The 20,344-nt window shown below is 37.3% G+C and overlaps 1 protein-coding gene across 1 annotated transcript in view; it reads right to left on the minus strand.

Moving 5' to 3' along the window:
• The window catches only part of LOC145661951 (uncharacterized), a 201,818-nt gene that overhangs the window by 129,315 nt on the left and 52,159 nt on the right, over window positions 1-20,344 (minus strand). The window contains exons 3-4 of the mRNA XM_081727300.1: window positions 6,242-6,371; window positions 1,236-1,321 (exon numbers count right to left, since the gene is read on the minus strand). Coding sequence (XP_081583426.1) covers window positions 1,236-1,321; window positions 6,242-6,371 — 216 coding nt within the window. The remainder of the gene's footprint in view (window positions 1-1,235; window positions 1,322-6,241; window positions 6,372-20,344) is intronic.

Below are 20,344 nucleotides of genomic sequence, written 5' to 3' on the forward strand. Positions count from 1 at the left end.
GTCACAGGAACTGTAAATAAACAACTTGTGTTATTGAACGTGTAACTGTGATAGTGAATGTATTCTGCAGGATGATGGAGTGTATTGTATCGGATACTACCGTAATCGGAGCATGTTCCTCTAAAGATATCACAACAAGACATACACTGTCACGGTTGAGCACCTAACTAATATAATTGCTACTCACTAGAAAACATGTTCTGTCACGGTTGAGCACCAGGCTAATATAATTGCCACCCACGAGGAAACATGCACTATCGCGGTTGAGCACCAGACTAATATAATTGCTATTCGCGAGGAAACATGTACTGTCACGGTTGAGCACCAGACTAAAATAATTGCTATTCACGAGGAAACATGTACTGTCACTCACAAGGAAACAAGTATTGTCACGGTTGAGCACCAGACTAATATAATTGCTATTCACGAGGAAACATATACTGTCACGGTTGAGCACCAGACTAATATAATTGCTATTTACGAGGAAACATGTACTGTCACGGTTGAGCACCAGACTAACATAATTGCTACTTATTGGGTGACATGCACTGGCAGACTAATATAATTGCCACATTTCTTGCGCGGCTGTATTTACAGCATGTTGCGATCCATGGCTCCAACAAGATTGTGCTAGTGCATATATTGCAATCGTTAGCATGCGTAAATTGTTTCAAAGTTGCCTCGTTTTACTTCTCGCAGACGCCCCATGGTCTTCACATACCTCCGTCGTTGTTGACCATAATTTCTTCCTTTGGTAATATCGGATGCAGGAAATGGTCTAGCAATTTGGAAAGTCCCAAATAAAGCACTTCCAGGACAATAGACGTCATATAGAAAAACGCATTACAACACGTAATGGTAGTCTTCCGCCAAAGAACACAACAGCATCTTGTAAATGGTGGTGAACATCTGAAGACTGTGATTTTCATGAAGTGACGTGTATGTTCAACCCATGTCTTACGTAGATGTAACAATCTCTAAACTATATTTTACACTCACGTGAACATAGCGTTCGTATCTTGTAGGATTTATAGGAAGGCATTTCTCGATCAAATATGCCCATTGTTTCTGCCTCACCTTGTCTAAACAAAGTTACTGAAAAGAAACCTACACCTCAGTTTTTTGCAGTACAAATATTTGAAATTTACATAGTCCATTTATGTTTGATATTTTACTGTATGCATCTAAATAAATAACCTGATTTGCTAGTTAGGACGTGAAAATCAGTTTCTTACCTTATACAAAGCGATGAGTAACAAGATACACGTAAGAATTCCGAATCCCATACAGCCTATCATGGTCTGTATAATAATTGAAGTTCCTGGAAAATGAAGTTATCTTATTAATAATTTTGTAACAAGTGAGTTTCATTTCACAGGTAGAAACTACAGTAGACTTCCAAACATTGGGAATTCAATAGTCAAACTTTAAGTAGTACATTTATAACCACTGGTTGCAATAAATTAATGATATCAAAGATTGAACCTGTTCTCGGAGGCTGAATCCATATCAAAAAACCATTACTCGATATGTCTGACTAGTTTTGTTCTGTGGTGATAAAGGTTGAAACCGGAAATCGATAATTTGAACCGGTTCCGGATTAAATAGATAGTTAAGGGAGAATATAGAAACTACTTATAGGAAGCGGAATCGATTCCAAAAAATTGCATCTCAATATCTCTCACCATTTCTGCCCTACAGAAATCGGTATTGAAATCGGAGGCAGTATTAAACTCGGGCCACTTCCGGTTCTGGTAGAGTGTTGCGAGTTGTGACGATATGCTCTCTTGAGGCAGTGAATCGATTGTAGAAAATTGCTTCTGTGGCGATACACGTTGAAACAAGAAATTACTAATATGAACCATTTCCGGTTTGAATAGGGAAATCATTGGAAAATGAAACCTATTTTTGAAACAATGAATCGATCGCAGAAAACCACATCGCGATATCTCTTATAGTTTCTGCTGTGATGAAATCAGTATTGATACCGGAAGTAATATTACATTTTAGACACTTCCGGTTTTTGTAGAGGGTTTTGGTTGGCATGGCACGTTGTCTTGAGACGCTGAATCTTTTGAAAAAAAAAGAGAGAGATATATATAACGCTTTCCGCTTTCTGTTACCGTTTCCGTTCTTGAGGATAAACGTTGAAACCGGAAATGACTAATATGAACTGCTTCCAGTTTGAATAGAAAATTAATGGATGAGATGGAACCTATTCACATTTAACTTAGGGATTGGACAGTTTGGTAAAAAAAAATCTTGTAATATACTTTCTTTGGGGGGGATTCTTAACGCTTATCCCCATATGGAATTTGGCTAATCGACTTTTTCTCGTAACAACAATACATTATACCTATACAGTACAATCTTTGGCAGTACGGTATATGCAAGATGAATTGGTGGCAGAGTTTCATGAACAATACTTACGTTTCTGTTTGTATTAGTACATTATTTTTTAAACACGTATTCAGTTACAGTTATAGGCTTTTCTACATTTCCTAAATTCTATTATTGCAAACAGTGTATGCGTCATCGTTAAAAATACATCTCACCATTATGAGAAGATAATCGCCATTAAACCCAATCGGCCAGTCAATATACTAGCTTTGCCTATTATACTGTATACATACGTACTACAACTAAATAATGAACTTATTACTGAGGAAAGCATATCAATTTTGTTATAAAACTAATAAATTTTTATCAGTTTCTCCAAGTAAACAATTAACTTCATTCGATACTATGAATAGACATCGGATTTTTATGTACTTAAAATTCATGAAATATGCATTCAAGTATGTTGTTAAATGTGTTAAAATATGCACCTAATATGCAGTAACAATACAATAAAAGAGAACACTTTCAAACATGCACTGAAGTTGTGACAGAAGTTTTGTAGGTGAAACATGACATGGGAAGTACTTTATGTTTCAGAGACTTCTCTTCAGATTTTATTAATATGTTATTTACAGTTTATACATTCTATTTTTTTAAAGCATACTACATAGATTATGTGGTTAAAATGAACACAGTGATATGAGACCACAATTGCCAGGTTTTCTTCACAATTGTTGCACTTACTTTACACGAAATAATACAAGTTTTCGACATGTTTCCATGTACAAGAATAAATTTTCGTTTTCAAGGATTAATTCCTTCCCGTAATTAGCCTTACAGTATATCACAACATGCTTCTCTACATTTTTTTTTGGGTTTCAGTTTGTGACGTTTGTCGCCAGATGACTTGTCAACATCAACAGATGTTACCGGACAATGTTTACAGAGAGGAGCAAGATGAGCATCTATATTTTCTGACAAATTGGAATATAATGTTTGAAAATATTTTCCCATGGCTTCAATTGTTTAGCAGTCGGGGTTTCTGGAAAGGATATTCGTCAAATGGTTTTCCACAAAGCTAACCAAATCACCAGGAACTGACTGGAGCTCGTGCTGAACTTCACCAACTAGAACTTCACCAACTTTACTGACAAGCATTCCTCGCATCAATAGTTTCTGAATTGATGTCGGCACGATATTACAATAAATCTATCATTATTAGATTTCTGCTTACGTCTTCACAATTAAAAGTGTCTTTGCTCTGCTGATCTGTTGCTAACAATGTTAGTCGTTTATAAACTAGACATTCCTCCATCATCCCATGTAAAACCATTCTGCTTCATAAACATTTAAATGTATTGAAAATACAATCTAAAATTAGATGTATTGCGTGCTATAAGCGTATATCTTAAAGAAAAACCTACAGAATATGCTCTTCAGAATTAACATAAGCTTTAACCTTCGAAATATGCATTTATATGCAGTATAAAACTTCAAATTTGAGATGTAGCACTGCTGTTAGAAACTCCTACCGAGTTTAACAGACATGCATATAAGCAAACAAAATATGCATTTGCATAAAAATCCGATGTCTAACTATGACACACATAAGAATTAAAGCAGAATAAGTATTCCGAAACAGTTAAAAAGATTTCCTGTAACCTGATCGCTACCTGACAGACAATCAACTTACAGTACCAAAAGCAGATACAAAATCTATTAAATCTATCCCCCTTTCTGAGACTGTATACCCATATACTTAATAACTAAGAATTTTTAATTACAGAGTTACATTTTATGATATCACATTCGAGTTCAATGAATCTTGCCTCTTTCCGTCTTTTTATCATCAGTGTGTCTGCTTGGCCTAGCACTGTCCTCTGACTTCAATTACCACATGTCCCGTGTCCCATATGTATTTGCAGACTGCATTTCTATTTCTTGCCTGATGTCGTCCTTAGGTTGTTTAATTCACTCCTTTCATTTGTTTTCAGTTTCTTCAACATAGCACACATCACACTCATTGCATGGAATCTATATATACCCCTTTTTCTCAATTCTTGCTACTTCTTCTTTTTCTCCTCCTCTTCTTTAGTAGTTCCAATAACCTTCGCGTAGTCGTCGATCCATACGTAGAATGCCTGTATAACTATTGACTCCAATATCGGTATATTTGTTTGTCTGGAACCACTATTTTATCAACGTAATCTGCAGCTCCGTCCCCTCTCACTGAGAAGGTGGGCAAGGAACCGTGACATCATAGAACAAGCAGTTGAACATGAGTGTCAAAGAAGAAAACAAACATATTTATACAAATTGGGAAATGTTTGAGGGAGACAGCGTCAAAACACTCAGATATACAGATTCATATCAATTTAATGGAATCATCTAAAAAAATGCAACTTACCAGATTAATATCGCTTGGGCCACCTTCCACAGTCATAACAGCTTTGATACCCCATGGAGTGGAGTCAAAGAATGTGAAATGTGATGTGGAATTAATGTTCCTCAAACACCTTAAGAGCTTCAACGGTATGAATGGGCGCATAGCTATAGTTTTAAAATATAGTCCCATCACCTGCAAACATCTGAACCCTAGGACACCCCCCCTAAAATAACGACATAATCACGAGCACTAAACGACACACTAAAAATTAGGATATTGCGGCCCATAGCATCACAGAGCCACCAAACTTAGATCCTGCAGTTCATACGCTTCTTTGGCTATCTCTCACATATGAACACGATCTGTACTTTAGGAAAAAGTGAACGACGACTTATCTGACCATATCACACATTACCAATCAACTGCAGCCCATATTGCATGAACGCCATACAATTGGCATCATTCTAAAGCGTGATGGTTTCTTAACAGAAGTTTTTTCCGTACAACTGGACCCCGCATGACCATGTTATGTAACTCGTGGTGAACTGTGGTTCTTAACACAGTCAGTAGTGGTCGCTGCCTGAGTTCCTATATTACTTGTACCACAGTGACATGACAATTATGAGAAACAGTCCACTTTAATATTCGGCGAGACCTGTCACTGAGGGCTTTCTTCCGACAACTGTTTCTATTCACCAGTATGCTGTGACTTTTGTAGGCCATCATCACCTTCCACGTAGTTCCTCGGGACATCTAACATACCTGCCACTTTTGTCACGTCCACACCAAATAACCAAGCTCCAAGAACTGTCCCTGTTTACAAATGAGGGGGATTATTGTTTCTACACTACCATCGTCTATTAAGTTTACTGCACGAGCGTGCTACTGCTCCTCACGTAGTATGGAGTTTCCTCTAACACACCACAGGATCTGTGATCGCCGCAAAACTATTGCAAACCTATACATGTAGCCTGTTTTTAACTCTAGGTGTCTCCATTAAATTGATAAGGATCTTTTAGCTAAGCTAAAATGCTCACATTAATTGCAATGGTGAGATTTCCAAAAGTGCGGAAACACCCAAATAAAAGGCAGGATTTTAAAAGAATTGCAAAAGTAACATTGTAGTTTGTAATACAGGTGAGGGAAACTGCTGAAATGGTTTAATCCTTTAATCGGGAGAAATGTGTGATATGTGACTGATGTTGTGAAAACCCCAAATACAGCCGTAACGTTATGGTAGGTAATAAAACAAAAGCAAACACAGCACTGAATTCCTGAAAAATTTTCAGATGAAAGCAAGATGTCACGAATATGATTTCTATTTAAGAAAATGAAAGTGAATTCAAAATGGCGGATTTCAAGATGGCGGCAATCGGCATCACATGTACTTTTTCTCCCACCGGAACTACTAACCTATACCGTTACTTTTGCAATTTTTTTTAAAAAAATTCTACCTTTTATTTGGGTGTCTTCACACTTGTGGACCTCTATCTAGTATGAGATGTTTCTGATTACCTGTCGTGTGTCCATCTGGCTCAAGAACACTTCTGTGATGTGGAGATACCAATGTCTTGTTGCCTTCGATGAATATTTTGCCTTCGAATAGGTGGAGGGAAGAAATCAGCAACGTCACCGTATAGTAGAACTGAAAGCAACAAATAAAATATTCACTCATTACTAAATATAATACAATTATATTTGAATTCACATAGTTGACTTTTTCTTGTTAAAACAATGTTTTATTATTACAGTTTACCACCATTCATGGAAAACGTTACTGGGAATCTTTTAAACCAACAAATTCAAAAGAATGTGTCACTGTACGAGTTTTGTACTACAATATGTTGAGAATAGTTATTACAAGGAAATGTTAATAAGCTCTATTTGCTTTTAATTTTGCAATGCAAGATATTTGTTCAGGAAATTCCGTTTTGAATACGTTATGCATCTGAATGAAATATTTCACTTCATTATATTATATACAAGGTAGAACATTTGTCTTGCGACGCCCTTGTAAATTTGAAATTAATAATTAATAAAATGCTGAAATTTTACACCATGCAAATCACTGATTACCCTGATGAACCTCTTCCTACATAACTAATGGGAATTATTCTTTTCTCACAATGCAACAAAAGTAACTCTGCGACATTACCGGCTAGAGTTGTAACTAACTGCATCTTCTACTACTGGCAGTAGCTAAGTGTATCATTGGCTAATTCTATCAGACCCATGCGCTCTGAATGATTTGATTCGTTCTTGCTTTTAGTAGTTCGTAGTACCCAACTTACTTGAGTGGTGGCGCCACGGTCTCCACAATTTCAGCGGGAAGAGAAACTGAAACGTCTTATACTATATAATTACTCTATGATGCAAATATCGACAAGGGGGTACTTTGTTTTAAATATTCTGCAGTACCACCAGAATGACACTTTAGTTACTCCACCATAAAGTTACATATATTAAATGGTATATCATCATAATATTTTTCAAATCTGCATTTTAAACGAACACTTCACTCAGTGTTACAAAGTAAGGATGATAGAGTATCAGAAACATTAAGAACCAACCAAACTTTGAAGGGTTCTACAACAGCAATAACGCAAGTGTCACGGACGGTTACTACTGATAGTACAATACATACTCAAAATACCTTGGTGTCGAATACTGTGGTCATCGAAAAGTGAGGCTACAATGCTTGCAGTAAACAGTATATATTATTTCATACAACTAATTCAGCCAAGAGATAGTACATACATTAGGTGTTTCGACATAGTCCACATATCAGTTGAGGCACTTATCGCATCGAAGGATAAGTTTGAGGATTCCCTTCTGGTAAAAATTCTATCCTTGCTTGTTCAGCCACGTTGTCACGAAGTGTTTCACCTCCTCGTCTGTGATGAATGCTTCCGAACGACATCCCCAATTCTACCATCAGGTTATGTAACGTGATCCTTCTGTTGTACTAAATTAGTTCCTCCACGCGAGCTGTGTTCAAATCTGTTGATGCTTTGCTGGGTCAACCTGTGCGTTCCTCGTCGGTGATGCTTTTTCTCTGCCAGCCGCAAACTTTCGACACCATTCTGCGACATGGTGACGAGACATTACACAGTCTTTCCGTAAACCTCTAAACGCTGCTGGTGAATTTTAGCCGCGGTTACATGTTTCAGCCACAGAAATCAAATAACTGAGCGGACTTCTTCACGAGACCAGTTTTCCAAACGAATCGCCATTTCTGTTTACCTACAACTAGCGCCGAAAGTGGCGGGTGGCTGAAACTCTGCACAGTTGCCAACTCTATGTATTAAAACTACCACGCACTCTTAATTCCTCTATAACAGACGAAACTCCAGAAATGTCGGGGTTGTATCCTTAGTTTCCGTTCCTCCCTCGTACAATAAGTTTTCGGAATTACATAATTTTAAGGAATATTGTAAACTTTACCGGTATACATTATATATCTGGAGTGGTTTGAGATATTACGTTTTTATAAACGACATAGTGAGCTTTACATCAATGGAAATCTATCTATGAAATTGGATGTGGTACTTCTAAGCAGTTTTTCGAAATAAACACTTTTTTAAAAAAATCAAATTTTCAATCGCTTCTAACTTTGTTTCAATTCATTCAAAGTACATCATATCATGATCATCGCATTATACACTAAGGTGCTTTGAACTTGCATTAACCTAAACAAAGTTGTGTTTGTTTTTTTGTTTGCCCCATACACAAATCACGTTTGGTTTGCATACTTTTAGGTAACTGTAGAGAAAAGATCGTAGGCTATTTAGAATTTTACCATAAGGCTGGGTAATAAGTGCAGATTAAGAATAGGACTGTCAATGCACTAGGTATGCAATAATTGCAATTTTGGAGCGAAGCGATTTTAGTGCATCAATTCTTTACGTGAACGAATACTACTTGCAAATAGTTGAATTTGGCAAAACAGCGACAAGCAAAATGGGTTTGAAAAATTGTGTTCGCAGAACAAAACGAAAAGCGCTTCGCCCTATTTCTAATACTGAAAATTCCATGTTATAATGAGATATATTTTTAATATATTTTCCATCTTTACAATGAGAGTTCGAGGGCCAAAGCTTTTCCAGGGTTAAGTCTATGGTCATCCAGTTTTTCGTTGATTTAGGCAAGTGAACGATGATGGAAGAATCAGTGGAATAAGGATGTGGGAGACAACGGGAGTACCTCGAGAAACTCCATGGACACGATGTTGTTCACTACAAACTTACTTGGTCGGCCATCGAACTCCACAGATCAGAGGTAAGCAATCTACCACTACGCCTCCTTGCTCCCAAGAGAAAGAAAACCAGAACCTATCAATATTAACTCAATATTCTAATATTTTGAATTGTGTTGCTGTTGAATGATAACTTTAATTACAATTATCCGTAGAGTGCGAACATAGATGAATGTCTACACACAGGGGCGGATTTAGGGGGTGGAGTAAAGGTACACCCTCCTTCCTTGCAAATATACAGTATCTAAAATGAGAAGCTAGCAGTGAAAATAACTACACCTTCGGAAACTTTCTGCTATCATGTTTTCGTTTGGGGCTTAAAAGATAGCAGAGCTTTGCAAAATCAATAGTTAAAGTCGATTTTCTAAAGGTTAAGGGAAAAGGAATCATCAAGCAAACAATATAAATGTCTTGTCAAGTAGGGAAGAAAACAGAAGCTAGGAGGAAAGAAGAACATTTTCCTGTCAATCGTAACCCTCTCTAAAATACTGTCCTCCGTTCTATGCATCAGTGTTGTCAGAGTTAAAGAATATTGTCATATGTCACTTTGAAGAGTTTCTGTGTGATTGGTTATTTTTGTAGTTATTGGTGCACCCCCCTTCCCTCACAAGTAAACCTTACGTTTGGGTGAATCGAGTTGCTGACTGAGACACATATGAAAAAGTAGTACTAAATGTGGTCAGTATTTCAGTGAAGTTGTAGGTGCGAAACTCCAGGGGTTTAGGAGATACAGCTACCAGAACATCACATGGAAGTACAGAATAGTCTTCATACAGTTGGAGGTAAAAACTCTGTAAGACCTCTTGTAACGACGAAAGGTGAATAACAAATATATGGGTACATATTAGGACTAGGGGAAAGTCATATAGTAACGGTATACTTGACGGCGGCCATCTTGAAATCCGCCATTTTGAATTAAGGTTAAGTTTTTAAAATAGGAATAGGGTCATGTGATACATGATTTAAGGCGCAAATTTAACCAGAAGAACAATGGTCACGTTAATTTTTATTTACGCGCAATTGGTAAAAAGTTACAGGGAAATTAAATATTGTTGCAACATATGTATTAGTCCTTTACCACACCTTGTAAATTTTGTGATAATGATAATAATTAAATAAAAAGCAGGTGGATAAATATTAGGTCTATGGTAAGAGTTGCCATGATGGTGGCCATGTTCAAATCCGCCATTTTGAATCAGACAAAAGTTTTAAATAAAACGCATAACATTGACACCTTATTAATAGCAAATGTTACCATAAATCCAACGGTATCACCATTTTTGCTTTATCATTAATCAGCATTTGTTACGCTACCATTGTATTTCTGATTAACTTCTAGCCCAAGTCATCTATTGCATTACTCTATTCCCATTTAATTTTGTGCTGGTTAATGAGAAAGCAAAAATGGTTATAGCGTTGGATTTATGGTAAAATTTGCTATTAATAAGGTGTCACTGTTATGCGTTTTGTTTAAAACTTTTGCCTGATTCAAAATGGCGGATTCGAACATGGCGGATTCGTCACCATTGTTCTTCTGGTTAAATTTGCGCCTTAAATCATGTATCACATGACCCTATTCCTATTTTAAAAACTTAACCTTAATTCAAAATGGCGGATTTCAAGATGACCGCCGTCAGGTATACCCTTACTATATGACTTCTCCCTAGATCTAATATGTGCCCATATATTTGTTATTCACCTTTTGTCGTTATAAGAGGTCTTACAGAGCTTTTACCTCCAACTGTATGAAGACTATTCTATACTTCCATGTGATGTTCTGGTAGCTGTATCCCCTAAACCCCTGGAGTTTCGCACCTACAACTTCACTGAAATACTGACCACATTTAGTACTACTTTCTCATATGTGTCTCAGTCAGCAACTCGATTCACCCAAACGTAAGGTTTACTTGTCAGACAATCCTGGATCCTGTCCTGTCTACACACGAGATCGTAGATCCGCTTTACTGTTCTGAAAATATTTCTTTGTTTACATTATAGACATTGCGTTTGTGTTTTATTTTTCTTATTCCTCCCTTGCTACCATGAAATGTGTCTGTTACACATAGAATTAATCTTTTGAATTAAATTATAAGTTTAAAAGCTTTCAAGTCATCATATTCCAGTGAATAGTGTTCGTCTATTTAGTTCACATATTTCAATGGCTATATGATACACAGATCTATAGACATAGATCCATAGTCATGCAGTGAGCTCCGAACATCACCTGTAGCTTTGAGTTAGATGAGTCTTTCGCTTCCAAAGCGAGAACCGTAGTTATTTATTTACGACCGAGGAATATCGACTGTCTGGCAAATGCAGTGGAAGCGGCTAATGATCGATTTTATATCTCTCTCTGTGTGTTTTTTTCCTGGACACAGTGAAAAGGAAATAATGATCAACAATCTAATTTTGGTTACTACCATTATTCCCCTTATGTAAAGAAGAAAGATAGAAAATTTGTAGGAAAGAGAATCAAAGTTTTCAAGACGGATTGCATCCAAAAATATCAAAATACGAAACTCTAAAGCACTTACCTCTTTAATCACATAAGAAAAGAGTATTTTTATTACTTCCTATCAGGGGCGGATCCAGGACCGACTTCTGGGGGGGGGGCGGTGGGTTGTTATACTGCTACTTTTAAGGGCTCCAAACTTTTTGATGGGTTTTATTTATATATATAAAGTAAGAAAGTTTCCTCTTCTGGGGGGGATGATCGCCCCGATCGCCCCCCCTGGATCCGCCCCTGCTTCCTATTATTATTCGTTAACTAAATATATTTTCTCGTGTTGACATACTTCTTAAACATATATGAAGGTGGTTCCTTGATAATGCAATATAACAAATCCAATGTAGAGCATGAAAAAGAACAACAATATTTACTCAAATACAGCCAAAGGCAGTAAGGAAGTGATACAAAAGGCATACACAGCTTGTTCTATATACAGTAGCATAGCTGGAAGGCAAATAAATGGAGATACAACCAAAATTTCATCTATCTTGCAGTATCTTCTGAAGCTCTTGCCCGTGGGCGCGTCCAATGTTGCCAAATGTCGTTTTGAGAAGAAAAATATATTTTTCTTCTTCGAGTTTACATCAGGACAAACAGACATCCTTTTCTATGAGTAGTCACTATCACTATACACAATTTAGAATAGATTAAGCTGAGCAAATGTGATTCCTGTACAATTAATTTACATGAGTTGGAGTTAGGCTCACTCACACTCAATTTCGTTCCAATGATAGTAAAATATTGGATATATATATATATATATATATATATATATATATATATATATATATATATATATATATATATATATATATATATATATATATATACAGGGTGGGTCAAAAGTCCTTGGACACCTGCATAAGTTTGAAAATCGACGGGAAAAGTAAAAAGTGATTATGGGAACAGAGATTTGATGAGGGGTCGCAACTTTTGGAGTGTATGTCATTCATGGCCGCCATCTTGAAATCCGTCATTTTGGATTCAAGTCAATTTTTAAATGGGAAGGGGGGGTGTATGACACATCAAATAACACTAGCTTGAGCTTAGAAATTTAGTGATGTAATTTGTTTTTTTTTTCCTATTTTGTACAGTTTAGAAGTTATTAATGTTCAAAGGTGGGAAATTACCTTGATACTGAATGCTACAACACATGTTCTACGTGTTGTCCATCCCGTGCAATGCACAACTGTAGTCGCCGCAACCACTCTGACTGCACACGGAGGAAAATGTCTCCTGAAATTTGATCACAGGCTTGTTGGATGCGTTCCTCCAGGTGTCTTAAATCACGGATTGTCTCAGCATACACTACCTGCTTAAGATGTCCCCATAGATAAAAATCAAGGGACGTTAAGTCAGGGGATCTGAGCGGGCACTCCACGGGACCACGGCAAGCAATCCACTTTCCTGGCAGTTGTTCACCAACCATTCACGGACACCAAGTCCAAAGTGTGGAGGGGCTCCATCGTGCTGAAAATAAGATGGGAAAATGCTGTTAGCGTTCAGTATGGCAGGGAAAACAAGGTCTTGCAGCAGCATCAGATACTGTGGTGCAGTTAAGGTGTTGTAAATGAAAAATGGCCCAATGATGCGGGTGTGCCATATGCCACACCATACCATCACCTTTCCTGGACTATGTTCTCGACTCGGTTCAACGCAGTTCGGATTTGCGTTACACCAGTATCGACAATTATGTCGATTACCCTCCCCGTTCAAAGTTAAATACGCCTCTTCGCTGAACAGTATGCTCTTGGCAAACGCAGGATCCAGTTCGTGTTGTTCAGTAGCCCACATGCAGAACTCCAGCCGGCGATCAGAGTCATCCTCGTTCAGTTTATGTTGCATGTGCAGCTTGTAAGGATGCCACTGATTGGCATGCAATATCTGGAAAACGGAGGATTGGCTTATTGCACATGCTAGGGAAACACGACGGGTACTTCGTTTAGGACTTTTCACAAACAACGCAACAACCGCTGTTGCAGTTTCCTCATTGGTGGCAGTGTTTGGTAGCCCAATACGTGCCCTATCTTGAACAGAGCCCGTCCCCCGGAATTTGGTGATCACGTGAGCCACCGTGCTGTGCGATACCGGTTCTCTGTCTGGATGCCGTCTGTTGTAGTCAGCTGCTATTGTTCGGTAGCTGCGTTCCCCTGATATAAGGATGATTTCGATCTTCTGTTCACGTGTCAAACCCATTTTAGATCACTTGGAACAAAGAGAGAAGTGGGTTAGTATCAAGGTATTTTCCCACCTTTGAACATTAATAACTTTTAAATTGCACAGGAGAAAGAAAAATTCCTGAGCTCAAGCTAGTGTTATTTGATGTGCCTTACACCCCCTTTCCTATTTAAAAATACTTGAATCCAAAATGGCGGATTTCAAGATGACGGCCATGAATGACATACACTCCAAAAGTTGTGGCCTCTCATCAAACCTCTGTTCCCATCATTACTTTTTACTTTTCCCGTCGATTTTCAAACTTATGCAGGTGTCCAAGGACTTTGACTCATCCTGTATATATCGATCCTTTGTTTTTAAAGATCTAATGGCACTTCACATCTTGACTTCATATTTATCAATTTAAATAATTTGTACACTGTTAAAAATTGGTTTCGTCAACTCAACACAATGACTTTATGTTATCTGAGTTATGTTAAATTTTGATATGAACCCGGTCCTATTTCAAGTCTATAGCGTTTTGGAGTAAATTGTTAAAATGACAGTCGGTAGATCAACCACCTGAAATGGGAAGGAGTCATTTTAGTAATACATCATTGGTGTTGTTTGTATCCATGGGACGTCCGAGACTGATCCTCAATGGACAAAAGGACATCCCGCGATTATCCGAATTTGCTCCCGGAACATCCATAGAACTTCCGCGGGATATCTAGACGTCTGCTAATATCCCGGAAAACGGGATATTCAACGGGACCTCAAAGGGATGTCTACTGGTAAATCGTGGGATAATGTGGTCCTAGGTATGTCCAGCGTAGGATTTCTCTGGGATCTCTTGCCCCATGCGGGACATCCCGTGGACATTCTACGTGGACATCTCACGCAGGACGTAAACGGGATGTGTGCTCATTGTCTCGATAATCCCGGGAACTATGGGATAATTGAGATCAAAATGGGACGCCCTAGGAACGCCGTGTGCCATGAGGAATGATATTGGTGGAATAACGAAAGTGGCAGGAAACAGTAGAAACCCGTGAAAATCGATACACACGGTGTTTGTATACCACAAAACCTACTTGTAGGGTTGCCAAGTTTTGAAAATGAGAATACCGAACACTCTTCTGGAGTACGCATACACTTAAGGCTGTGACATCATCGCTTGTCAAAAATGTTTACAACCTGAAAGGATTACTTCACATAAAATTGATCGATACGTAGTTCGAATTTAATAACTTTAGTTACCTTTGAAGCATTTATTAAACTTAGTTATTTCAGTTTTGGTTGAGTCGCCACATACGATTTTTTTTAGTCTACCATCAATAATACATCGTGTCCAAAACAGAAAGGCAAATATAATTGACAATATAATTATGACATGCGCAAAATATACTTGAAAAATAAGATTTACTAGCTTCATTGGGGCTGGTAACAGGCCCGTAGCCAGCCCAAAAACTTAGGGGGGGGGCGGCTGAAGTTAGGGGGGGCCCGATCCAACCATATGATAGTTCATCACCATATTATAGTTCTTTTGCAAGCCTACTGAAAAATTTTTAGGGGGCCACCCAAAATTTAGGGGGGCCCGGCCCCCCCTAGACCCTCCTGGATACGGGCCTGGCTGGTAATGTCCCATAATGCCTACACAGTTTTACTGGATGTGGATGCATTATTTAATTGGAAGATATAGCTGAGGAAGCAGTGCTAGCTGCACTCTTGTAGATGTACTTTTGTTGACCTTTAGCAGTTTTGATAAATTCAGTAAATTTTCCTACCTTCAACTCTTCAGCAAATTCCGCGCTCGACAGGTTGATATCAATGCCAATTATAAACTCTGCTTTAACCATGTTCATTGAAAACCATTCCTTTCGTCACTTCAAACTTATCTGAATAGAATAAAGGATAGGACTAGTAAGGATAAAGGATAGGAAAAATTACCGGACATTTAACAACCAGTTTTGAGGTCGTACCGGACACCTGAGAAGAAGGTCAAAATCTGAACTGTCCGGTGGAATACCGGATGGTTGGGAACCCTACCTATTTAGGGTGTAGCTTGAGATTCTGCCACTGAACTACCACAGCCCCAAGTTTGATCGTATATCAAAGTTCTGATGATGAAAAGATATAGAAGAGAATTCCGAAACCACTTTCAAAAGTACATGAGTTTGTTTTTCCACTTTATCTCGAATTGCCGCAGATTCTTGCTGGTAAGTGAATAACTGTGTAACCGAGAGGCCTTGAAGGACTTTGTTTTCTTTAAATTTTCCGCAGAATAGAAAAGTTGCCCTTGGAGAATTATGAAAGAGAGCTCCTTGAATCTATAACGATGCTTCACATAAACATGTTGTTGAAATGTACGCCGACATTAAGAAAGAAAAATATTAATTTTCATTTCCCGCTGTAGGCAACAACTCTGTTACTACAAGTTAATGAGGAAGGACGCCATCTTGTTTCCTAATCAGCAACGTAGTCCCGGAAGGAGCTTAATACAATTTACCACGCCGAAGGGAACAAACCAGTTTACTTCCTTTTCCACATCGCCCGGCAGGAAGTCTCATTTTCATTTTTTCACGTGGAGTGCGTTTCTCAGATTTTCAGACATAAATGTTCTTCCTGTGAAGTGACAAGGAGAGTGTAGTCAGTGGTAAAACTCAGAGGGTTACGAAAATGCCAAACGTTATCATTAGGTTTTTTTTTTTTTTTTTTTTTTTTTTTTTTTTTTTTTGCTACTGACAGGTGGTTTGCCGCAAAATTGACAAAATCCGATTCAATGCGATTCTCAATTTACCATACTTCCATGTATCATACTATTGATGGAACTCGGAAGGAATCAGATTCGTGACCCACCAGCTCCGGTGACTTGAAATGGCTCGAACAGACGTGAACTGGAATGACTCGGAGACAATGAATCATTGTTCTCATGGAGAGGATGTATGAAATAATGGTTACAAAAAACGATTTTTGAAAACTTTAAGAAACCAGTTTTTCAAAACCTTTTCGATTTTCGGTTTTAAAAGACGTTCTTTTTTTATATATAGAAACTAATTTCGGTTCTTCAAAAACGATTCAGATTTCTAGCAATAATCAAGTTTGGCTAAAACCGAACAGCGAAAAATAATAAAACTGATTTCGGTGAAAAAAGCTGAACCAGTTTTGGAGAAAATTGAAATATCGGTTTCTCCAGAAACTGGTTTTCGGTTTGTCTAGAAACTGGTTTCCGGTTTTTATAAGAAAACATTTTGTACTTTCCTAGTATAAAGCTGCTAATACTAAGAAAAAAAAAAAAAACGTTCCTCTCCTCTCCTCCGAGCTCGCTCGTGGATAAGCATTAAGAGTACGCACCTTTGGCGTGGAAGGTCCGGGTTCAATTTCCGGCGGAAGCTCATGTATTTCGGATCTCATATTAAACTGTAGGTTCACATCTCACACAGTCTTGCTGCTAAAAGGAACTCTAAACTCAAACTCAAATCTCTCTGTCTCAATAAACCTATATTTCAATAAGCCTATATTTCAATAAGCCTATATTTTTCTTTCTTGTTGTGTGCATTTGCGTGCCATAGCATTGCACTGAATGGTAATTACAAGCTCTATCAGAGTGTGAATGCGTGAGAATCACAGAAAAATGAAGCTTCATGTTTGTTTATGAGGAATCATCAAATCCATAAGACTACTGTTACCAAGGCTGTACTGGAAAGCTGATTTGGATGAGATACAGCACCCACCCTGCACCCTAGATTTAGCAGCATTAGCAGTGTAGACACAAGCATTATCATTCAGTATGGGAGCTCAACGCAGTTACTGATTCAATGACTGCCTGCCAAACTGGTATTAATACATTGTTATTTCCGTAGATGGAACCCATGGCCCAATATTTCAACGTCTGACCGGAAACTATTGGAAATACCCTCGTATATAAAATAATAGACCCTCGTTTTTCTCTTTTTTAAATTCACAAAACAGATTCTTTCTACAGTCAAAACATGAACACAAGTTCTTTAGGGGACCTTCATTTTTAAAAATCTAATGTAACTAACCTTTACGTAATGCGTAATAAACAGTTTGCAAGAGGAGAGATATAGTATGTAATGTAATGTTTGTTAAAACAGAATTTTCCTATTGTCTAAATGAATAAAAAGGCATAATAACTGAAAGCATTCTTCGAGTCAGACAAGAAACACGTGATGTGTTAGCGTTTCCAGTAATCTTTTTCATTTTTTTTTAAAATTTTGCCTCAGTTGAATATGTATTTTGTGTTCTATAGAGAAATTCGTTGGAAATGATGTTTTAGGTTAATATTTCTCTCAGCTGTTGAATTTCGCGTGGGTATTTCATGTTATAACTATTCATGGAAATAATAACAATATTGTTTCAGCTGTTGATGTTGAAGGCGAGTTTTCCTTTGATACAAAGTCCTTGGAGTGCTCAAAGTTCTACTCGGTAAATTAAGTGAAGACCCTTTCATGTAAACTTACTACTTTGACCAACGGTTGCACGTTGCTCGGTAACAATGGAAATTCAAAAGTTAAGTCACAATCACATTTCTGTGCTAAACGTGTATCATTTGGGTAAAAAAACTCTTTTCTTTACATAACATTCACGCATTTAATGTTTCTTTCTTCTCTTCTTGCATTGTTTCTCAGGAGAAGCACGTTTGAAACACTGAGGTTCTAAGTGTATTAAAAGTAAACGAGTAATCTTTTACAGTGGGTATATAATAGATGTCACAAAATTCATGCAAGAAGTAATTTTGATAGAAAACAGAGGTTTATAATTCAAAAATGGTAACTTTTTATTGATTCGTTAGCAGATTAACCGTTCTTTACACGGGGAGAATACATTTCATTTTGGACATAAAAGAGTGAATTTCAATTTGAAATCTTTAAGTCCAACGGTTAGACTTACGCTGCTAGGCTAAAGGAGACGGTGATGATGAGAAATAAATGAAATTGTGGAATGAAGAAAGTGGGAAGAAACGGGAAAACCCACGCACACGGTGTTTGTCCACCACAAAACTCACTTGAAGCGAGCTAGGATCGAACCAAGGACTCCATGCACCAGAGGTGAAGGTTCTATCACTGAGCCACCGCGTCCCTCGGAGTGAATTTGGATTTAAACAGTATCATTTTTCATCTCAACGATCCCGAAAACTATGGATTCGACACTAATATAGGTCATTTTCGATTATTTCAAATATCTCCCCTCCTCCTCCTCCTCCCTTTGCTTGAGGAGCAAGAGCACCACACATGTAAGACTTTCACGTTTTATACTAGACAATCGATTAAAGTATATTTATTCCTCAAACTCTTAGGGGCGATTGCCCCCTCCTCCTGGTTTCTTGTGAACTACTTTTTAAATAACATTATTATTTAGTTTTAATAACTGTATGTTAAAACTATTTTGTTTATTACAAACTAAATACAACTATTATTTAAAAAGTAGTTCACAAGAAACCAAAACAACGTTATATGTAACCAAATGCAGTTGAGTTCGTTCCTCTACTCGCTGGCATAACTTCGATTTTAGGGGCGTTGTTTTTCTGGCAACACTGTAATTTCTATGGATGGCAACACTGAAGATTCTTCAGGTTCATATTTTCTATTGTAGAATAACATTATCTATGATTGTGGTAACTTGCAATTAATTATCTTCTTTCACTTATGAAAAATAAGCAAAAGAAAAATGGTAAATTTTGTATTATTTTTAGTGAGGCAGGCTCCTAAGTTAGAAACTTGACATTTGGACAGTGCATAGTGCTTGTGTCGTACGATACCACTAAGGAAGAGTTGTTTGAAATTCAACGAAGAGAGCGAAAAAGAGTGTGGAAATTATTTAAGTAAGATACCGATGTGTAGGAATCTCTGAAGATTAGAATGATGAAATTTGGTATTTAAAGTTCTCATTGAAGTTAATCAGACACTTTTTATTTAACATTTCTTGGATATTTCACATAAAAGAGAAGGACGTCGATTATAATTCTTGTAATTAGATGTCCACATTTAACAATTTCTTTATTTTTAATAATTTCTAAATGTAGGTATGGGCCAAATGTACTTCTCCCAAAATTTGCAAAAAGATGCTCATGTTCACTGAAACAAAATAAAAGCCTGTATTCATCCGTATGATTAAATGTTACAATAAAACCACTTCTTATATGATAAATTAAGTCACAAACCTTAAAATTTTTAATATTTGGCAAATTTCTGTTCATAAAAGGAAATAATACAGGCCATTCAAATCTACAAAAGTATATACCTTAGGTCTAAAGACCATTCATCATTTCTGTTTTGAAAATTTCCAAAATTTAAAGGTGGACAAATGTACACTTCCCAAAATTTGAAAAGGGTATATATCACAACATCCGTGTCCTATTCAAAAAAAGAAACCAATGTACTTATTCATATGGTCATATCTTGGATTAAAGCCTCATATTAGTGGACCTTGGAAGACCACTTTTAAATTCCCGTGTCATACTAGATCAAATTTCAGCCAAGATTGAAAATTTTCACCGAAACATAAAATGTTATTTGGTTTTGGTAATTGCTTTACCCATAGAAGGTGACAGGCAGGACCACCCAAATTTACAGAGTTGTATATAGCAGTCCAAGAGAACATTTAGTATGTTTTTCTGACTACCAAATATAAGGGGGACTAAGACACCCCTTCTAAATTTTAAAAATCCGGCGTA

This window comes from Thermobia domestica, chromosome 10 (assembly GCF_964235325.1).
Source record: "Thermobia domestica chromosome 10, izTheDome1.hap1.1, whole genome shotgun sequence".
Lineage (NCBI taxonomy): Eukaryota > Metazoa > Arthropoda > Insecta > Zygentoma > Lepismatidae > Thermobia > Thermobia domestica.